Genomic DNA, 21,831 nt, shown 5'->3' on the forward strand with positions numbered 1-21,831 from the left:
GATATACAGAAACAATTGTTCATGAAGGTTGAAGGACACGCCCTTACGCATCACACAGTAAATAGGAAATACCTGTTGTTGAACACGTGAAGATTGGAAGGCTATATTTAGCTGTTTCACTATCCGAACGCCTGGACAGCAGCTGCTCACCTGGGAATTTGATGGTGTGCAAAGTCACAGTGAAACGTGATATAGAGTAAGTGATCGTCTGAAATAATGGTATGAACCTCAGACGAGAATTGTAAAAATAAGCAAAGGCTTGGAAATTATTATTATTATTATTATTTCAGAAGATGAACCCTATTCGTATGGAACAAGCCCATCAAAGGGGCCAATGACTTGAAATTCAAGCTTCCAAAGAATATGGTGTTCATTAGGAAGAAGTCAGAGGAGGTAAAAGGAAATACAGAAAAAAGAGATCTCACTTATTAAAAGAGAAAAAATAAATTGATAAACAGATAAAAATGTACTAATATGCAAAGAGAATAGTATTGAGGTAGTAATGGATCGCATCTTCCCTTGAGCTTACAATTAAAATTTTTTATTTCTTACACCACAGAACGATGAACAAACTTGACTGAAAACCAAATATGCTAAAAGGAAGAAGAAGAAGAAGAAGAAGAAGAAGAAGAAGAAGAAGAAGAAGAAGAAGAAGAAGAAAGCTAACTACTATCCAATAAGAGGCGTCCAGCCACACGCCAACATCGGCCTAAAGATTCATACAGATACGAGACCATTTTAAGAGCAGTTATTTTTTTCTTGTTTTTTTTTTTTATTTTGTGGCATCACGTCCTCTTAAAAGTTAATGGACTACTAATGACCAGAGAGTCATTAGGTAAATTTCTAAATTATCTTAAGGGGTATTAAGTGCTACACTCACTCATAACTGTCACATTATATCTTAATGTTTATGGGTCACTTTCTTTTCCATGATTTTATTTTTAAAAGAAGTATTTTAGTTTTTTTTATAAGGTCTGGCTTTTAGGCGTATATTTGGTCTCTGACTGTGATTGACATATAAAGACAGTACATACTGGAAAAAAATAGTTTTAGTATATGTGGTTGAAATCTCTCCAATGAATGCTAAACGTTTTTAAATACTATATTATATATATATATATATATATATATATATATATATATATATATATATATATATATATATATATATATATGTATGTGTGTGTGTGTGTGTGTGTGTGTGTGTGTGTGTAACCAAGCATAAAAACAACAGATCAAGAAACCAAATTTTTCTTTGCATTTTCGAATATTTAAAACTTTTCTAAAAGATGCGACAAGTTGCGGCTATTTTTTTTATTTATCAGCTTATCTATTTATCTTCAGGTTTATTCAGTTATTCTCCATTTTTATTTTCCTTACTCTTTGTTTCTTCTTCCCTAGCAAGATATTGAAAGTAAACTTTTGTTCTGATACGTAATAAATAAGTTGATTAAGAGATTTTCATTCTGATAAGTAATGAATAGAATCACGAAGAAAATGCTACCTTGAATAATTAAAAAAAATATACTATTAAGTCATACTTATCAAGGTGAATAAAAAAAATACAAAGCAATGTTCATCTCGGTGAGTAACAAATATACGACAGTCTTAATCTAGCTAAATAATAATAATAATAATAATAATAATAATAATAATAATAATAATAATAATAATAATAATAACCTTACATACTTGCATTAAGCACTATCAGTCAGTTGTATATTTAAACTAAATGCAAAGATATTAATACAACTTTTCACCTGGCTAAGGAGAGAGAGAGAGAGAGAGAGAGAGAGAGAGAGAAACCATCAACCGTTCGTACAAGCCTAAGATGGTTTGGTTTGATAGTACTTCGTACATTCAGCCAAAAAAAAAATAAATTTTTGACACTTCACCTACAGATTCAATCGCAATTTCCACTCTCTCTCTCTCTCTCTCTCTCTCTCTCTCTCTCTCTCTCTCTCTCTCTCTCTCTCTCTCTCTCTCTCAAGAGAGTATTTTGCCACAACAGAGTGAAAATCTTAAACAACTTGGATCGGCTGCAAAATTTTTTGCCTTTAAAAAATGTGTGCGTGGTTGCATAAACTCTCTCTCTCTCTCTCTCTCTCTCTCTCTCTCTCTCTCTCTCTCTCTCTCTCTCTCTCTCTCTCTCTCTCTCATATCTGTGAAAACAGAGAAAGAACTGGAAACGCAGAGATAACCACGTGACCGCTGGTATGCCTCTAACGCCTCTTTTGTAATTACCAATTATCTCTCTAATGTTCTCTTGTATTATCTCTGTTTACTGATAAATCGTACTCTACTTCTCTTAGGCCTAGTCTCAAAATATAAAATCTAAATTTACAGGAGAAGTCGTTACCGGATCATAATATTAGATTATAGGTCTATATGGGACATAAGATCAACGGGAATTAGTCTCACCGAACAGTTAGTATTCGATCCCACGAGGGGGAAACGAAATGGGACCCTGTAGGCCTAAGTAAATATTGTAACTGGCAGTTAATAGACTCTGGTGGGCCATAGCCTGTCATCGTGGGAAGATTGGGCCTCTACTGATCTAAACAGTGAATTATGTAACTGGAAGTTGATAGACTTTGGTGGGTCATAGCCAGTCATGTGGTTACCAGTCTCATCTCAAAGGGATTTGATCAGAACCAGGAGGTTTTAATACCTTCTGAAGCCACATCTTACCACAAACACAAACATACACATTATAGGCACATTATGTAAAAATGTGCACATGTGATACACATTCAGATAAGGATGAGTTATAATCATCTGTTATGCCATAGTCTTAATCAGTCTTGACTGTTTATCAGCTTTTTTCTCACCTAATGGTCCCAGAGCAAATAAATTTTGCCTTAATTCTTGACACGTGTTAAATTCCACGCTGATTCTCGATGAGTCTAAGCCATATTAGACAGGGGTGATTTTTGTGCCTATCAAAACAAACAGCTTATGAAAGATTGGCAAATGTGGTTTCTCCATTTCGTATCAAGTATTGTTTCTTCAATTTATAAGCGTTATTAGTCCTGGAAATTGTCATATCTCCAGTGTTTCTCTCAGATAAAAAGTCACACTGAGTAATCCATAACAATGGATATGAGTCTATTAGATTTTTAGGCCTTGGGAACCTAAATTCGTACCCTGTAAGCAATATGTTTCAATCTCCAGTAAAATACTGCCCTAAAATGGAAGACTGCATTATCTGCAAAAATACAAAATAGAGAAAAACGATAGATACTACTGATTTTGCAGATACTGCAAATGGGAACCCCCTAAATTCTCGTGGAAAGCATCAAAGAATCATTCTGAAACCGCGGTAACTTGTGTATTAGTGATTCACGAGCCCAATAAGTGGCATATCTCAATTTCGAAAATTTTGCAGACTCTGCAGTTTTCTATTTTAGGGCAGAATACATGTCTGGCTTCCAAATGGAATCGCCTACTTTACTTCTCGTATCTAAACATAAACCACAATTCACTTGAAAGCACTCTTGCGTTACATAAGTATTCTCATGAGTCTAGGGCTTAACTTTGCCATTTCAGACCCTTAGATCCTTCGTGATAAAGGACATTTTTCGTTGCTTCTCCAGCACTTATCTTTGGTGCCAGAGGCCGACAGCTTACGTAAAATGTCAGTTAGACTTGGGCATCTGAACAATGGAAGGGTTGAAGCCCTAGACCAGTGGTTTTCAACCTGTGGGCCATGGGAAGTTCTGAGGGGGTGGGGCATGCCACGGACATCTTCAAAATAGGTAGTATTTAAAAAATAAAAAAAATAATTTACAGTAAATGCAGGCCAGTGCTTAATTTCATATGAGAAAAAGTGTAATTTGAGTTTTGATTACAATGCACACGATTTATTTACAGTAAATGCAAGCCAGTGCTTTCTTTCATAAATGAAAATAACTAATAAACTATTTCGAAAAATAATTCCATAACTGAAAATGAAAAACTAATAAAATGTTCTGAAAATGCTTTATAATAATTCTATTATCATCACACGATTCTGAAGGACAGTGGGCCATGAGTATTTAGGGATGACAAAAATGGGCCATGGGTACAAAAAGGTTGAAAACCACTGCCTAGACTCATGAGACTAAGTTATCTAAAGCAAGAATACGTTTAAGTTATTTGTAGTTTATGTTTTCATTTTCCAAATGGTGTAGAGAAACTTGACTTTTTCTGTAGTATTTCCCGCGTCAACCAGAAACGCAACCACTCCTACAGAACGTTAGACTCAATGGCAGTTCTATCTAGAGTTCTAGACCGTGAGCTTAACTGCTCTTGGAGAGAAATGAGCCTTTAATTTGGTGCAAATGACATAATTTTTTTCACTTTTTCCGTTTATCAAAGACCTGATTTTAAGAGGAAATTATAATAAGTTTAATGCCCAGGGCATAAGACGTACATTAAAATGCACTGTTCTGTTCTGCTTGCAATGTTACTGACTTCGGTCTAACTACAGACAAAAAATTGAATTTTCGGTCTAATTATAGACAAAAAAAGGTGAATTTTCGGTCTAACTAGAGACAAGAAAAGCGGGGGGGGGGTGAATTTTCGGTCTAACCAGAGACAAAAAAAGGGGGAATTTTCGGTCTAATTGTAGACAAAAAAAGGTGAATTTTCGGTCTAACTAGAGACAAGAAAAGGGGGGGGGGGAATTTTCGGTCTAACCAGAGACAAAAAAGTGAATTTTCGGCCTAACCAGAGGCAAAAAAAAAAAGAGAAGTTAATTCTCAGTCTAACCAGAGACAAAAAGAGTGAATTTTCGGTCTAATTAGAGACAAATAAAAAAGCGAATTTTCGGTCTAACCAGAGACGAAAAGCTATAGAGTTTTCGAATCCGACCTGGAATTCCACAATCCTTGGAACTGTCTCCCGTTTAGAATCGTTTGACGCTGCACTTCTGAAGCAGCCGCTCAAGGCATAGTCCTCCTGTGCTGTTTCTATTTCAGCGCCTTTTGGCGCTCAGATTTTTTTTAACACTTTTTCGTTGTTGTACGCTTGTAAATAGTGTTTTATAAGTTGTTTTTTTAAAGTTTTTAATGTTCTTGATCGATGCGTGCGTTCGCTGTGGTGATCGACTTGCTTGCGAGGAAGCAAACTGCACAAAAACGCAGCGTTACAGAAAAAGTTTAGTCTAATACTCTCACACAATCAAGAGTTACGTAACGTGCGTCAAGCGGAGAGTGTATCAAATCACATACAACTCATGAATAAAGGAATACTCTTAGGTTTCTTTTATGTAGACAACTTGGACAAAATTTTTATCCGTAAATAAAGAGTGGATGTGTTATCTACGTGTAATTTTAAATCTTATTAAATCATGGGATAAACGGAATAAGTGGATTAGAGCAAAATTATAATATAACCAAGCGGCGTCGCCATGCTAAAGTGAATTTGGAAAGTTAATTCTATTTTCTCTTGACCAAATCCTGGATGTACACAACAAGATGGCAAGAAGAACCTCAATAAATATTAATCCTTTGCGAAGCGTCTCGAGTTGGGAGCCCCAAGCGCTGGTTTTCAAGTGAGTCATGTCTAACATAGGCCTATCTTTTTATTTTTATTTTCCTGAATCTCCTAACGTCATTCGTTTTAGGGGTAAATATAGTATTAACTAAGTATTTTAACATATGTGAATAGGGGCGTAAGCCTAGAAGGTGCTTTGTTTTGTTTTCCTGTCATAGGTCTAGGGAAAAATTAAGGCTCCGATCTATTGCTCACGTTTAACACTCTCTCTCTCTCTCTCTCTCTCTCTCTCTCTCTCTCTCTCTCTCTCTCTCTCTCTCTCTCTCTCTCTCAATTACCATACACTTAAGAGACAGGTCGTGGGAAATACGATCTCATGGCCTACGGGTGAATTTACCCTGTAAGCGCGCGTCCTTGGGGTCAGGTCAGGTCCAAAGACTGTCCCTGGGGTAACCTGCTCTGGTCTGAACCCGATCTCGACTCGTAAACAACTCACAACAGAGAAGTTTGTTCAGCTGAGTTGAATTTCGCGAGCGTCTTTCTTGGTGTGGCAAACACACGATCCTCAATAGCTTTCTTCACTTGTAATTTCAAGCTTAAAGCTTTAAACCATTTCAATATGTAACATTAATAAAAATATATACTTCTGAGGGGAAATGGCCCACAGATCTCTACGATTTTAGTCCACATTGAACACTTGACAGGCTACTGAACGCGGCTTTTGGATATTCACCGGCAGATTTGACGGTCTGGGTCTAATTATGCAGATTACTTATCGCCGGAATAGGATGGGGTAGCTGTGGGATGTTTATGTTTTGGTATGACAGATTTTGGGGGTACCTTTTATACTGTTGGTTATCAAAACTCTGTTGCCTATTTTGAACTTCTACAGCTTGTAACTAAAGATATTTCTGTAGTTTGTTTTGCCGTGTTTTCCTGACATAGGTCTAGGGCAAAACTGCGACTTCGTCCATGTCTCTCTCTCTCTCTCTCTCTCTCTCTCTCTCTCTCTCTCTCTCTCTCTCTCACAGCCGGCTTCAAAGGATAGGGCGCCCGCGGTGACGTAAAGCCACTTAATCGACAAAAACAATAAACAAAACTGGAGTCGAGTCTTGTTTGTGCTCGATGCTCGCCTTTGTTTAAATACCATATTCCACAACATCTCGAAGTTGTGATTGTGCATGTTGTTGCTTATTTAAAGAAAAAAAGCTTTTTAATAATAACTTAGTTTGGTGCATTATCACGGGTTATTGGCGGGAAAGCAAAATTATTAACTTGAAAAACAGTTTAGTCCAGTTCTCGAGGACTGTCAATAGTAAGTTAGAGATTATATTACGGCCGCCAAATCACCTATTTTTTTCGTTTTCAACTAAATTAACTTATGTGGACCATGACTGGGCTATGAATCCAGTAGGCAGTAAAAGCAATGTACTATTTTATAGTACTATCGTTACTTCTAGGTTACTGCGCACGCGCAGATTCATCAACCAAAAGTAAAACAAAACACTGATGCTTCCTAACCCCAGGCAGTCCCTGAAATCTCCAAGTTTCCAGTCAGACGTCATGATGCTGAGAGAGAGAGAGAGAGAGAGAGAGAGAGAGAGAGAGCGCTTGGTGATTGCACCATTCTCCACCCTACCGTCCTGTCCCTTTAAATGTCAGCACGAAGGAGCAGAAGTCAGTGTCGCGTCTATCTTATAAAAATGCATTATATATTTTGTCAGTACCTACACAAAACTGAATAAATCTTTAGTTTTATTGTTCATTTAACTTAGCAAGAGTATATGCCTATTTTTGTATCACGTAGCTGGTTTGAAGGATATTTAAGGTCGAACAATTAAGTATATTGCATTTGGAGCTGATAGGCCGAATTTTTGCAGCCAATTGTACTTTTAAGAAGAGTGGTAGACCTAACAATTGCACTAACGTCTTGAAGCGGAAATGCCGAGCGTTCTCAGCCCACCGGTTTAACACCAAAGGAGGTTATAGGATTGTGAACGGCGTCACCTGCCCCCCCCCCCCAACTAACCCCCTCTCTCTCTCTCTCTCTCTCTCTCTCTCTCTCTCTCTCTCTCTCAAGTATCTTTCCAACCCTCGACTGGTATATATGCCGAGAATGACCTTTTTTCATAAAAGGAATATGATAACTCTTAACTTAGCTATAACGGAAAGCATCCATAACCTACCCCTTTAAGGTGACAGGAACAAGTTAATTGTTAAAATAACTAGTACGCCTGAATGTTGGAAAGGAACGTAGAAAGTTATAAGCACTTAATGCTTGTCCGGAGGCATGACAGATGTTCGATCCTGAATGTTAATCCTGCGTCTATAAGGCGGGTCACAGTGGCTTCCTAGACAGATAGGCCTATTTCCCCGGTACATGTTTTATAGTGTACTATATGATGATTCATAGGTGTTGCTTTAGCGAGAACCGAAAGATGATTTAGTTTTAATCTATTTTATTGGAACATTATCCATTTTCCAGCTATGATATTCTTTTATAGGTTAGGTGTGTATGTGATTCTCTCTCTCTCTCTCTCTCTCTCTCTCTCTCTCTCTCTCTCTCTCTCTCTCTGATAGCGGTAGCCAGTCTATTTAAATGGCTCAGGAAGACCTGTTAGTTTTAGTCTTAGAATACAGGGCAGACGCCCTATTTCTGTAGAATACAGGGCAGACCCCCTATTTCTGTAACTGGGTTGATTACAGGAAAAATATTACTAAATATTTAACTGATGTGATAAATTACTCAGCCTGTTCACCTAAAAGATGAATTATTATAATACACATGGAAAGATTCAACACTGACCGTGACATCCGAAGATTTAATTTTGATACACTGGTTCTACGGCAATAAGCCAAAAGATAAAAGATAAAAAAAAAAATTTGCCGTAGGGAGGTAGTACCGTCCGTGCACCTCGTGCGGTGAACTGTAGGCATTACTTAAGGTTCTTTGCAGCGTCCCTTCGGCCCCTAGCCGAAACCCCTTTCGTTCCTTTTACTGTACCTCCGTTCATATTCTCTTTAATCCATCTTTCCACTCTCTCCTAACAGTTGATTCACAGTTCAACTGCTTTAAGGTTTTCGGGCTGTTACGCCTTTCAAACCTCTTTACTGTCAATTTCCGTTTCAGCGCTGAATGACCTCTTAAGTCCCAGTACTTGGTCTTTGGCCTAAATTCTATATTCAGTTCAGTTCAATATATGATTTCGTTGAGGTCTTTACTATCTATTCGGCCATAAATAATTTTTTTTTTTAAGAAGGTTTTACTTTTACTGTTCTTCCCAAATTAACTGTCGGGTAAGGGCAATGTTGTATTGTATATAGAATTGTATATAGAATTTAGGCCAAGCACTGGGACCTATGAGGTCATTCAGCGTTGAAACGGAAATTGACAGTAAAAGGTTTGAAAGGTGTAACAGGAAGAAAACTACAATGCATTCTGAATCAATTGTTAGAGTGTTGAGGAAAGTAAGGTGGAAGAATATGAAAGGAGGTACAGTAAAAGGAACGAGGGGGTTGCAAGGGGCCGAAGGCAAAAAAGAACCTATCCTTCACCTGAATTGCACTGGGACTTCCCTCCTACGGGGAGTAAGGGAAATATCCTTCGCTAAGGGACTTTTGCTTCTGGTGTGGGGGTTTGCAATGCCCACAACGATCTAGTGCACTTATGTTGGTATATTTGGGGCTCTTAATATTCAGTAAACATCGTTTAATGACCTGCAATTGATACGCTATTAGATATAAACGCTGTGGTTGAATATATACTGAGTAGTGGTATGGTTTTAATTCTTAAGGACTTTCCCTATCAATCAGTCTATCACCTTCCTGTAGCGATAGACGAAGTTTGTCTAGCAAATGCATGCCTCCATTTTGCGTTGGTGTATGAAAATTTAACCATTCGTTTACTTCAAGGCCACGCAGTCTTGACAAGTCTCCCAGAGGAAGTCGTGAAATTTGGAACTTCAGAAGTTCAGGCGAAGGTGCAATACTTCACTGCCCTAATACTATCTTCCTTGCATTTTGATACATTTTTATCTATTAACTTATTGATTTATTTTTTTTTATTTTTTTAGTGAGTGGGATCTCTTCTTTCTCTATTTTTCTTTAACTTCTTTTAATTCTTCCTAATGAACACCTTAATATTCTTTGGAAGCTTCTTGGATTTCAAGTCAATGGCCCATTTGGTGGGCTTGTTCCATAATAATAATAATAATAATAATAATAATAATAATAATAATAATAATAATATTTGGAAGCTTGGATTTCAAGTCAATGACCCATTTGGTGGGCTTGTTCTATGTGAATGGGTTTCATCTTTTGAATAATAATAATAATAATAATAATAATAATAATAATAATAATAATAATAATAATAATAATAAATAATAAATACAACATTCATACGACCATTACCATAAATAAAAGATACTTGCAATCATTTTCATACTCCTGAAGGGAAAAATAATAATAATAATAATAATAATAATAATAATAATAATAATAATAATAATAATAATAATAATAATAATTGCTGTCCTTGCCCCTTCTACTTAGCGAGGGAGTTGTAGCCTATGACCGGCGAAAATATGGCCACAATTCTGCATGTTGCGTTTATAAAACCCTCTTGCATCAAGTTCCAATTAAGGTGACTTATTTGGTTAGGAGGAAAATCAGTACAGGTTGGACCACTGCGCCCTTGCCTCCTTCCGCTAAATCCCCGTAGGAGGGTTACTGCCGTCAGTGCACCGCATGCCATGCACTGTAGGCATTACTGAAAGGTTCTCTGCAGCGTCTCTTCGGGCCCCAGCTGCAACCTCCTTTCGTTCCTTTTACTGTACCTCCTTTCATATTCTTTATTCCATTGTATTTTCCATCCTCTCCTAGCAATTGATTGATAGTGCAACTGCACTGCTTTGAGGTTTTCCTCCTGTTACACCTTTCAAACCTTTTACTGTTAATTTCCGTTTCAGTGCTGAATGACCTCATAGGTCCCAATGCTTGGCCTTTGGCCTAATTCTATATTCAATTCAATTCTTCCGCTGAACTTCGTGTTCTCTATATTTTCATTTATAATTCTCCTTTGGGTGTAAGTTATTCCCAAGGTAAAGCGAATAGGACTTTAAGGGGTATTTGTGATAAATGCTACGCTCCTCCTCATTGCTTAAAAGATTATTGCCTATGTGGAGCTTAACACTGAGGTTTTCCATATATAATATATATATATATATATATATATATATATATATATATATATATATATATATATATATATATATATATATATATATGGTATATATAAAGATATATAGTCTTTTCATCAGCTGATAAGGAAAATATAAATATTTAAAATCTAACATATAATTATAATATATATATAATATATACACACATAGATTTTAAATAGTCTTGTAACTTCCTTATCGGCTGATGGAAAAGGCAACAAATCGGACGGAGGTTAGTGTCCCGGGCACCAAGAGAGAGGGAAAAACTCTACGGGGTGAATCGTTCTCCATTCACGAGTTGGATTTTTTCCACTTGCGTTGTATTTAAGTAAATTAATACCTGTAAGTGTTATATCCCAGGTAAAAAACCTGGGTGGATATGTTTGAATTTTTACAGAGACGGAATTTTATCTTTTATAAATAATTTGCATATTAAGTCTGTTCACGTTGGAAGAATTTCTCTTGTTCATATCTGGGTAAAATTTTACGAAAAATAATCATAAATGACTGAAAATGGTTAACAATTACCAAAGCAATACAAAATTACTAAATAATAATAAATAACTTCACTCTGTGATCCAGTACGTAAAAGGAAAACTCAAAAGCAGATCCGACGTTCTGTTACGACAAATCCAAGAAAACCTGATTTTTAAATTTGCCGCCGAAATGATCAGCTGTTGCAAAGGGCATTGCCTCTCGTGTGCGCGAGTTGCCAGGTGTTGCAATTGACATCTGTTGGCGATTATTAAATTTTATTGACTTTCTCTTAATATTTAAATGTCTATGTTCTCTTTTGCTATATCAATGAAATAATCTTGTATTTAGAAACGATATAAAAAGCAACGTTAACTTTTGATAAGCAGATATTAAATCAGATCAATTTAGATACGAGATTTTGGTGAAGTTTTATCTCGGAAAGTAAATTATTCTAATATTCAGAAGCCTCTCCAGGTGAATGTTTTACTTTCATCGGTCGTTTAGTGCAGACAGAAAGCTGTCTACGCACGATACAGAATTCTTACTCTTCCAAGTTATTAAGGGAGAGGGATTACCCCCTGCACAGTCTCCCAGCCCCCAAGTCAAGCCAGCCAATCAGCTGTCAGCAGACGGCGCGCTTGGGAAACCTCAGAGCGATATTTACATCCAGTAGTCGGTCGCTAGAACGCACCTTCACTTACCTTCGGGACATTCAGTAGTGAAGACGTGCTTGGAATTGTTTATACACTGTGCTTGAGAATATCTTTGGTATTTTCGTGAACAAGTCATGATATTTTCAGTAAGTCCTGCGAGTTAGCGTTTGGTTTTTTACTGGTGATTATGAATTTTTTTCGGTGAATCGATTTATCACACGTGCATTTAACCTTATTTTGAGATTTTTAATTCGTAGATTATTCCAATGTTTTATTTATTACGAATCAACCACAGATTTATACTGGGATAAGTTCATTGTCCCCCAGAAACCACCGCCTGCGTTAGAACGCATCTAAGATGGCAGACGACACTCGATGAGTATCCCGTTTAAAATGGTTTTCACGAAATAGGGCATAAGAAAGGTGATAAATCGAAGCTAATTGAGAAATACAATTGGCAAGATACATTCTAGAGCGACGGAGGCAGCCACGACCTCCACAACATACAAGAAAATGCGCAAATAACGTGAAAGTCAACGGCGAACCTCGTTCCCAAAATGGCCGTACCCAACAGGGCGGCAGATGTGAATTAGCGTCTCAGTTTGCTACTGACAGGCTGGGTGGGAGGGTGCGCGCCTGATTCCCTCCCTTCTTTGACTTCAGCCCCCCCAAAAACAAAAATCTAAATTCCTCCCATCATGAAGTGCTAGAAAATTACGTCTCATTCTCTTGACATCAAGTTTCGTAAACAATTGGACTTTCTTTCGGAATACAATTCGTGTTAATTTACTGGAAATTTATTGTTTAAAAAGGTAAATATGTGAGTGTTGCCCTTACGTAGGGTAGATTACTACGTGTGTGTGATGCACGTCAGAAAATGCTTATGTTTTTTAATACGTATAAACAATATTACGTGTTTAATTCAGTGGATTTTTTGAAAGCATAACAATATGAATTCAGTCCATTGTCTAGTGGTGTTTACAACGTTTATAATCCTCGGTTAAAACTGGCTATTAAAAACTATTTATCGAACATAAAAATAGCCCAGGCTTTTGTTTACGTTTTGGCCAAGAGCTTTTAGCTTGTGTTTTTTTAAAGGCTAGATGCTAATAGCGATCTACAAGTGGTTCTAGGTGTATCTGTGAACATAAAATTGTGATTATTAAGGGGACACAGGGCCCAATTTTCGTAGGGCAAGCCTCATCCCAATTAAATTTCGATTTTCCGAATTTTTGTAGGCCACCGGTGTACTGAAGGCGACTGTGGACTGTGAGAAAATTTGTATTTAATCAGTATATGTTTTAAGATTTTGGGCTATTTATTAGGCTAGCTTAGCCGAGTGACAAGTGAGGAATTAGTGTATTGTGGGTTTCTCCGTATCGCGAATGACTGAAGGCGAACATTTATCCATAAAAGTGCAGTTTTAAATGTATCGGACGTCGAATGGTACTATACGGTAGGATAGGCCATTTAAGGGAAAAAAAAATTCAGACTAACCTGTTCCCTGTTGGCTAGACTGTCCTATGGTAAAATTTGAGAAATTCAGAGCTTAAGCTATCTTATGCTATAACCTAACGAGAGCTTTGTTATTTACCTAACAGTTAAGAGAACGATGTGACAAGGAGTTGGGCTAGAGCTTGAAGAAACGATTTAATTCAGAAACTTTGTAAGATGAAAGAAATTTTTCCCCCAAGCTTAAACTACCCTAGATCTAACCTACCTTTTCCTGTAAAACCAGACAAATCGCCTAGACCTACTGTTTGCTTCATATTTGTGATTATTTTATTTAAAAACTGGACCCATTTGTTTGCAGCAATTTCGTTATGAAAAATGCAATTTCCCTCTTTGCCATAAGGCACGCTTGGCATTCATCTTGTGTCCTACGTTGCAAGTATCTTGATATTTTTCGTGGTTTTTGGGCTTAGAATATGCTGGTGCTGTTTATTGTATCATAAAATTTGCATGGTTTCAGCTTAAAAGCTATAAATGGCGAACTAGGCTTGTATGTAAATTAGGTAAGCTAGTCCTCACGATGCAATTTGTTTAACCTGTTCTCTTTTGCAGCAGAGAAAAACTGGTTAAGCTGGTATTTTTAAAAGTGTAGTTGTGGATATTTTTACATTTTTTTATGCTGAATCATAGATATACTGATCTAGAAATATTTTTGTGAGTAGCTGTAGCTTAAGCACTGTAAGGCATATTCCCAATTGTAAGGAGGCCATTATAGTAGAAAATAGCCCATCTTGTGTATTTAATGGTAACAAGAAAATGAATGTAATCATTTAGTGGTTCTGTTTTGATAGGTATTATTGCTCAAGAGCATTGTGTAGTGTGTAAATAAAATATTTTATTGTGTAGGCTATGTGTACACCTAGAAATCAATGTTTGCAATTGTACTGGGGGTATTTTTGCTGGAATTTGTATGATCTTTGTAACAGCCAATTTATAAGGTAGTTTGTTAATCAGATTTATAATTGTAATGTTCTTTTTTGCAGAGATAAGAAAATGAGCAATAGAGAGATGTTGTACCGTTCTGTCCTACAGCAAGGCACCACCGCTTCAACTGAATCCCCAACCTTGCCAACAAGAGACTTGTCTCCAATGTCGAGTCTGGCCCTAAGCTTTCACAATGCTGCCCCTTTCTCCAACTCTACCCCAAGACGAAAACTCTCGCTTAGTTCAACCACTTCCGATTCTTCGTTCAGTTCCTGCGAGTTATCGTTTGGTAGGTGATGTTTGACGGTTCTTGGTTGTTTTACAAAATTTTACAATTGCAGGAACATTTCCTGCCTTTTGTTTGTATTTTTCTGTATTTTACTGTATATGTAATTTGACTGAAAAATTCTTTTTGTAGTCATCAGTGGTTTCTTCCTAATTTTCAAAATATCTAATAAAGAATTTTGTCCCTGAAGGTAAATCTCAGGAAAATAGGAGTTTTGAGGAACAAGGAAACACAATGCTGATGTCTCCCACCCACAAGAAAATAATTCGGGAGAAGGAGCACTTCGCCTCTCCTCACAGTGAAGAAACTTCAATGATGTCTCCTCCTCCTCCTGCTGTGAGCCTTTTATCGCCTTCAAGAAAGATGCTGGCTCGTGATAAGGAAAACTTCCCTTCCCCCTACTTCTCACCTTCACATTCAACTCATATTCCTCACCGGCCGCGTTCCTCCCCGCTGCAAGACGTCCAGAATACCGTGAACAGAAACCTTACGTTTAGCCCCATGAAAAAGGTACGGTATACAATTTCAGTTGGCAATATCTTTTGTGTCATAGTCTAGACCATTTTGTTTCATATACGTAAAATGTATTTTGTAATTCAGTAATAATATAATAGCCTGGATATCCTTTACAGAGACTGCAGATGATTTCCCCCAACAAGTTGGTCCTGTCATCACCCCGCAAACCCTCCCCTCCAGAGGACTTTGATACAAATTCTCAAGATAGTGGGTACTCTGAGAGTGGGAAGAAGGTGGATGATAACTGGTAGGATTTCTGTCTGAATAGTTTTTCTCATTTTTAAAGTGCCATAGATTTTTCCATGGGGAGATCAAAATTAAGTAAAAAATATATTTGATTTAGTGCACAGCATTTTTTGGATCATGATGACTTCATCTGTTTTTCATTTCATTTAGATCCATGTGGTTGTATTTTTAGCATAATTCTCCTATTCTGTGGTGGACGGCAGTAATTAGATTGAACTGCTGTATGTGGCTTGGTTACATCATTATTTTCCAGTCCTGTAGTATTTTGAATTGCTTATTGTGCCCAGCTCATTCAGTTACTGTTATTTATTTATTTTTTTTGCAGTTTCAGTGTCCCAGTGAGTTGTGCTCCACGCAAGCTGAATTTGGACTTGTCCCCACCGAAGGTGAGGACTTTGGTATCTCCATCAAAAATCTCAACGTGCACAACCACTACAACTCTGATAGCATCGACACCTGTGACGTCAGGGACTTCAACACCAAGTGGTGATGAAAATCGGAAACCCGTAAGGAAGTTCTCTTTAAGCAAGGGGGATGAGGAAGATAGCATGCTCATGGATTTGCTCAACGACAGTCCGAACAAAGGGGACCAGCCTCTGGGTTTTGCCAATCTCCTGTCAGCTCCGATCCAGAAAGATTCCACCCCTTTTGATAATTCATGCCTATGGCGGCCTACCATCAAGCGATGCCTCTCGATGGTGGATATAACACCAACATCGTCTAGAGTGAGTTTTAATATTTTTTATCAACATTTTGTTGAACAGATGGGTGATTTTATAGCAAAAAGTTTCCAAATATGTTTCCAGTTTTTTAAGTCTGAAGGTGAACTGTGTTTGATTGGCACTTTAATATTACACTTGAATATTTGTAAAATAATTCATCAAATTTTCCAGGTTGAATCCATGACATCTGGTGAGCAAATTAGTCAGTCAAGATACGGTCGTTTTAAACGGCCAGAAGCTCCAGTTGATCTGTCAGGCTTTGTCGAGTTCAAAAAAAGAAGGGAGGATTCCGACCGAACCATCTCTCCCTTGAGTTCAGCCACTGCTACAACTGCTGTTGGTTCCTCCCCTCTCACACAGAGACAGGTTTCTGCACCTGAACCTAAAACTGAAGAAGTGCCAAAGCCCAAAATAGTTCGCTCCCATTCTGAAAGTCACGTGTCCATCATGAAGGCTTTGAATAAATGTTGTAAGTATAATAGAATTTGTAATAATATAGGTTTAAATTTTGAAAAGTTTCAGCCATGTAACATTTTTATTTTATTTTATTTTTTATTTTTATTTTTTAGTGTGCTTAGGAGGCAGTACCAGTACTGTATTTCTTATGCAGTTAGTTTGCTAGCATTCATGGTTTTTGCACCTCTTTTCCAGCCAACCACAACGGTGAGCTGACTGGGGACTTCTCCAAACCCATCGCCTTGCCCACTATAGAAGGTGGAAAGCATCCAGATCTGAAGGCAATCAGTGTGGATACAATGGCGGATCTGTTGAGGGGCAAATACTCGGAACAGATTGCCTCCTTCAAGATCTTGGATTGCAGATATCCATACGAGTATGAAGGCGGCCACATAGCTGGTGCAGAAATGTTCCATCATCCAAAGATGATCATTGACCATTTAATGGCTCAGAAGGGAGCACCTGTCATCGGCAAGGAAGGAACTCCACGCCATGTCCTCATCTTCCACTGCGAGTTCTCTGCTGAGAGAGGTCCCAAGGCGCAGAGGCTGCTGCGAGAAACAGACAGGGCGACAAACAAGGAACATTACCCGGCCCTGCATTTTCCCGAGACCTACTTACTGGAAGGTGGTTACAAGGCGTTCTTTGAGAAATATCCAGAGCTGTGCACACCCAAATGTTATGTTCGCATGCTGGACTCAAATCATGCCGAGGACCTGAAACACTTCAGAGGCAAGAGCAAATCGTGGCAGGCGGAGAACAAGCAATCAAAATGCAGAAATACTTTACCAAGACCTGGATTGAAGAGGCTGGGTTTATGATGATTGTCAGTGTTATAGATTTCTCTCTTTTCCACTTGTACAGCATTAAGGCGTGCAATATGTTCCCGTTTCTTTTGTTGTGTACAGAAATTTTTTTTGTCGTCCAGGTTTGGTTATCTTCGGTAATATGCATTGCCATTTAATGTGGCATTAATTGTAGGTTTAGTTGAATACCAAAGGATTAATTTATATTTGTAAATATGTTTTTTGTCATAGATGTTTTAGAGCACTATGGATACCATCTGGACTTAATTTTGTTGATTATTTTTCTCTTGTTTCTCATCCACATACTTAGCAGCATTTTGGTAAGGTTTTGTGATTTTTTCTCCCTCATTTTGTGCATTGGTTTAGTAAATCTCTGGCCCACTATGCTTTCATTGCGTTTCAGTTTGTGTAATTACTGTACTGATACAGCCCAGAGTAAATTTTGGTTATGTCCACTTGAGAATGCTTGTCAAAACCTCATGGGTACAGTTGGCTGTTACTGCAGAATTTGAAATGTGTTTTCAGGATCTGCAATTCAGAAGGAATAATTTTGTTCTCACCCAACTAATTTGTATCTCGTGGGGACTTGCATAGGATTCTGGACACCTGTCATGGCCTATTTATAACTCATATATTCCAATGCAAGTCTGTGATATACTACACATCAGCTTATAGAGACGGTAGTTCAAGAATTGTTTTTCCGTACCTATTTGATTCTATTTTGAAATGGAAGCGTACTGTATCTTGCTGGATACGTTTATATTGCTCATTTTGTTTTTAATATATTTTACCAGTGAAATAGTGTTATGTTGTGTGTAACTGTGTAAGTTGTACTTACTGTGCTAGTGTTTACGAGAATAGAGTTGTCATCGGAATTTGATTTTCTATATGAACTTCTGGCACTTAGAAATTCATAATCATTTTGGGTGTATAAAAAGAAAATTCTTGTTATAATTATTTTAATCATGAGGACACTTGCAATCTTCATGATGTAGTCGTTTTAATTGCGGGATAAAGTTGCTTTCAATTCCCCTAAGGTGTGACAACTGTAATCTACGTAACTGCTAGGCTTCGCCGCCAAAAATTTAAAGTTCTCCTTAGATCTCGGTGTCATCGGTGTCACGTGACACCAACAAACAATATTACATATCAGAGGGCCAGAAGCAGAAATGAAGACAGCATATCTCTCTCACTCTCTCTCTCTCCTATCCCTGTTTATTCAAGTCGTGTTTGTTTCCACCCTCCCGAATGATTTTGTTTTCAATTTTTTTTTTTTTCTTATCCTCAAGACTGCAAGAATTTGAATATTTTTGTTAATGGTATAACATGGTGTTTAATATTATTTTTTACAGATTTCATTATTACACATCTCTCTAGTCCTGTGTTTAGGGTTCCTGAACCCAAAAGCTCTTTTGGAATTTTTTTTTTTCTTTCATGTGTACCGTTCACAATAATACATCCAATTTTAAAGAAATGGTTTTTTCCTTTTATCCTATTTGATTACTTATATTTAAATTCAATATTCAAATTTTGCTTTCGATTTTTGTGTTATTTAAATGGAGGCTCAGACTGAAATGGAAAATTACCAGTTCAAAGGTTAGTAAGTCTAGCCCACGTAATAGCTATAGCTAACTTTAATATACCCAAAATTCTAACCCACGTAATGGCGATACTTAATTTTAATATACTTAAAATTGTAAGTTTACTCGCCTTACCTTAAATTTTCTTAATGTTAAAACTTTGGCTCCTGCTTGCAATAATTCTGGCCTTTAATCACTCTTGCTCTTTCATTTAACTGTAAAAAAGGCCAAATTACTTTTTATGGGAGAAGCCCTTCAGAAAACTAATTACTGAACGGCTCACTGCCTAAATTAAGTTTACAGAATGTTGAGAAATTTAATTTAAACCAAATTTACCAACGAATGAACGGCAAAGATGGTCCCGTGGTAATAGGCTTTGCCATCTCCATATACTGTATATATTGTTTATATAAATCGTTATTTTAATATGCGACACTCATTGTGAAAGCTCTCAAACCCTAAAAGGGTAGATCATAGTAACACTAATCCAGTATGTCACCAATAAATAACTTCTAAAGACTAGTTTGACACTTTGACCGGGCGAAAACAATATCATAATAAGTAGACTGTTTTGGCAATGACTCGTCAAATTAAAATCTATAGTTTCGTATGTAAACAAACCTTTGTATAACGAGTATCAAAATTCTTTAGTTAATAAAAAAAAAAAGTCAAGAACTAAAAAAAGTCATGAACTAAAGTGATTAATCTCCAGACAGAATACTGCGTAGCTTGTATTAGAAGTTGAATTAAACTACGAAAATCTATTACCATTGAAGTGGCGACTAAGCCAGTGACCAGTAGTGGTGCTGTTGCTCCAATCCGTGTTGTCGAGTGGGGATTCGCTACCTTTAAATTTGTTTTATAAGTGAAAGAGGGCCAGGTGTGGCCAAGAAAAATTAGTAGGTATATGACCTGCCGCAAAATTCATGAAACCTACTCGGTGTGTTGTCCCCAGGCTCAGGAAATATCAAAATGAGAACTAGGAAAAGCCTAGGCCATCGTGTCCGCCATCTTGATTAGATAGCCTATAACGAGGAACACCCAAGTGTAAAGTAACTGGTAAGTACTGTGTCTCATAGGTTTTCGTAATAAGTACAGAGAATAAAGCGTTTGTAGGTAACGCTTCCTGCCCAGTGGAACTCCTTTTTGGTTAAAATTTCAAGTCAGTTCTAGGCTTAATGGTGCCTCAAAGTTTATAGCTTTGCATATCGATATACCAAGTCATACTTTTCCTTGAAACCAAGTGGGATGTTTCGTAATGGTTTGTTTTAACCTTTTGCCTGGGGACAAGCTTTCATTTTCTTAGATTAGTTAACCAGTCCGTAGGAATAGTCTGTCATTTCCTTACAGTCATGATCTAACTCCCTCTGAAATAAAAAAAAAAAAAGTAAAACTTTTCTGAGCTTATGTCAGGCACTGGCTAGACTAAGGTCATCCACTTGCTATCCCATTTGTCCTCTTCACTTAGAAAATTTAGTTGTATTGCTTAAATTTAGATTTTAAAGTTTCCCAATAAATGGATAGAGAAGTTTTTTGTATGTGGCAGAATCTTGTAAATGGTTAGCTAATTGGTGTAAAATAAGTCACGAAAATTAAAAGTTTTTATAAGCTTCATATCTACGTTGGGTTAGAAAGAGATTTGCAGGTTACCTCAATCCTTACTGTCTTGTGACCCATACTGGTTCTCTCAATGGCCCTCCTAATTGGGTCAAAACAGTAAGTTTGTTTGGGGGAAATTTATGTTAACTTTGAAGCAAACGCCGCCTTTAAAAGACAAACAAACTCATCTATAGGCTATATGAAACTGTTTTTCCAATCTGCTTCTTTTTACTAATCCGTAAAATCTCTGGATAAAAGCTAAGGGCGAAGTTGATGTATTATTATTATTATTATAATTATTATTATAGTAGTAGTAGTAGCAGCAGCGGTAGTAGTAGTAGTAGTAGTAGTAGCAGACTCGTACGTTGCACAAATTAGAAAGATCCATCGTTTTGTATTTCCGTAAACGCGAATTCATCGGAAAAATTTGTTTCTCCCAACTATTTCTTACTTTGTGTGTGAAACTCTCTTTGTGCGTGTCTGTCCCTCTGTCCGTTTGTCTGTCTCTTGCCCTCTAGACCCAAGTTCGATCCCGGGACTGGGGAGGAACAATATAGGTTCGTTATCTCGAAATCCAGTGAGGCTCCATTGAACGGGATAGTGAATTATGACAGCGGCTGTTCTGAGTAACAACTGAGTGTGAAAGAGAATTATATATATATATATAATTCTATATATATATATATATATATATATATATATATATATATCAATAGGCCTAAGTAATCAGAATTAAGAATAACAAAATTGGGGAGTAGACTGAATAAGGGAATCCTCCCTTTCGCCTATAGGGAAAAACCATCCATTAAGGTATAGGACTGATGTGTGTGTGTGTGTTATATGTGAATGTATCTCAGCAATTCCGAGACGTATTCGACCAAGATCAAAGCCCGCCAAGCTCCAGAAACCTAGACCGAATCGCCTGCTCCCTAGACCGATTCGCCCGCTCTCTCTCTCTCTCTCTCTCTCTCTCTCTCTCTCTCTCTCTCTCTCTCTCTCTCTCGGTATTCCTCAAAAGCAAAGAGTGAGCAAACCATCAGTCAACAAAAGCGCGCGCTATCTCGTACGGGGGACGGGCGAGTTTTAGAGGCCGTAAAAGAAGTGGGTTGTGAACTACATCTCCGCTCTGTGATTTCTGTAACAAAAAGTTTCCATTCTCTCCTCCCCCTCCCCCTCCCCCTGATCAAACCGGAGGGAAAGATAGGCTCCTTTTCATTGTTGTTTCTGCCACGTGTGTTATATACGGCCATAGAAGCAGCAGCAGACATTTGGGACTGGAAGCTGTTGGGGGGAGGGAGGGAGAGGGGTTGGTTTGGAAGGGACTTGGATATAGTAGAGCATCATTTCCATAAAA

The 21,831-nt window shown here is 37.5% G+C and overlaps 1 protein-coding gene across 3 annotated transcripts; it reads left to right on the forward strand.

Annotated features, from left to right (window-relative positions):
- Positions 1-4,910: 4,910 nt before the first annotated feature.
- Positions 4,911-18,772, forward strand: LOC136841436 (M-phase inducer phosphatase 1-like). 3 transcript variants are annotated; one of them, XM_067108362.1, is made up of 7 exons: positions 4,911-5,536; positions 14,326-14,555; positions 14,743-15,062; positions 15,185-15,315; positions 15,640-16,039; positions 16,208-16,505; positions 16,688-18,772. In XM_067108362.1, the coding sequence occupies exons 1-7, from the start codon at positions 5,460-5,462 to the stop codon at positions 17,311-17,313; spliced, it is 2,082 nt and encodes a 693-aa protein (XP_066964463.1). In that variant the 5' UTR covers positions 4,911-5,459; the 3' UTR covers positions 17,314-18,772. The 3 variants fall into 3 exon arrangements, with proteins under 3 accessions (XP_066964463.1, XP_066964464.1, XP_066964465.1); XM_067108363.1 differs by lacking the exon at positions 4,911-5,536 and adding an exon at positions 11,849-11,976; XM_067108364.1 differs by lacking the exon at positions 4,911-5,536 and adding an exon at positions 12,175-12,642.
- Positions 18,773-21,831: the final 3,059 nt, after the last annotated feature.

Source organism: Macrobrachium rosenbergii, chromosome 9 (assembly GCF_040412425.1).
Source record: "Macrobrachium rosenbergii isolate ZJJX-2024 chromosome 9, ASM4041242v1, whole genome shotgun sequence".
In the NCBI taxonomy this organism is placed as follows: Eukaryota; Metazoa; Arthropoda; class Malacostraca; order Decapoda; family Palaemonidae; genus Macrobrachium; species Macrobrachium rosenbergii.

Bases quoted from the DNA above. Each gene is read 5' to 3' on its own strand.
- LOC136841436 (XM_067108362.1), top strand. From the start codon at position 5,460: ATGGCAAGAAGAACCTCAATAAATATTAATCCTTTGCGAAGCGTCTCG. The intron at 5,537-14,325 runs GTGAGTCATGTC...TCTTTTTTGCAG, and splicing joins CCCCAAGCGCTGGTTTTCAA to AGATAAGAAAATGAGCAATA. The intron at 16,040-16,207 runs GTGAGTTTTAAT...CAAATTTTCCAG, and splicing joins TAACACCAACATCGTCTAGA to GTTGAATCCATGACATCTGG.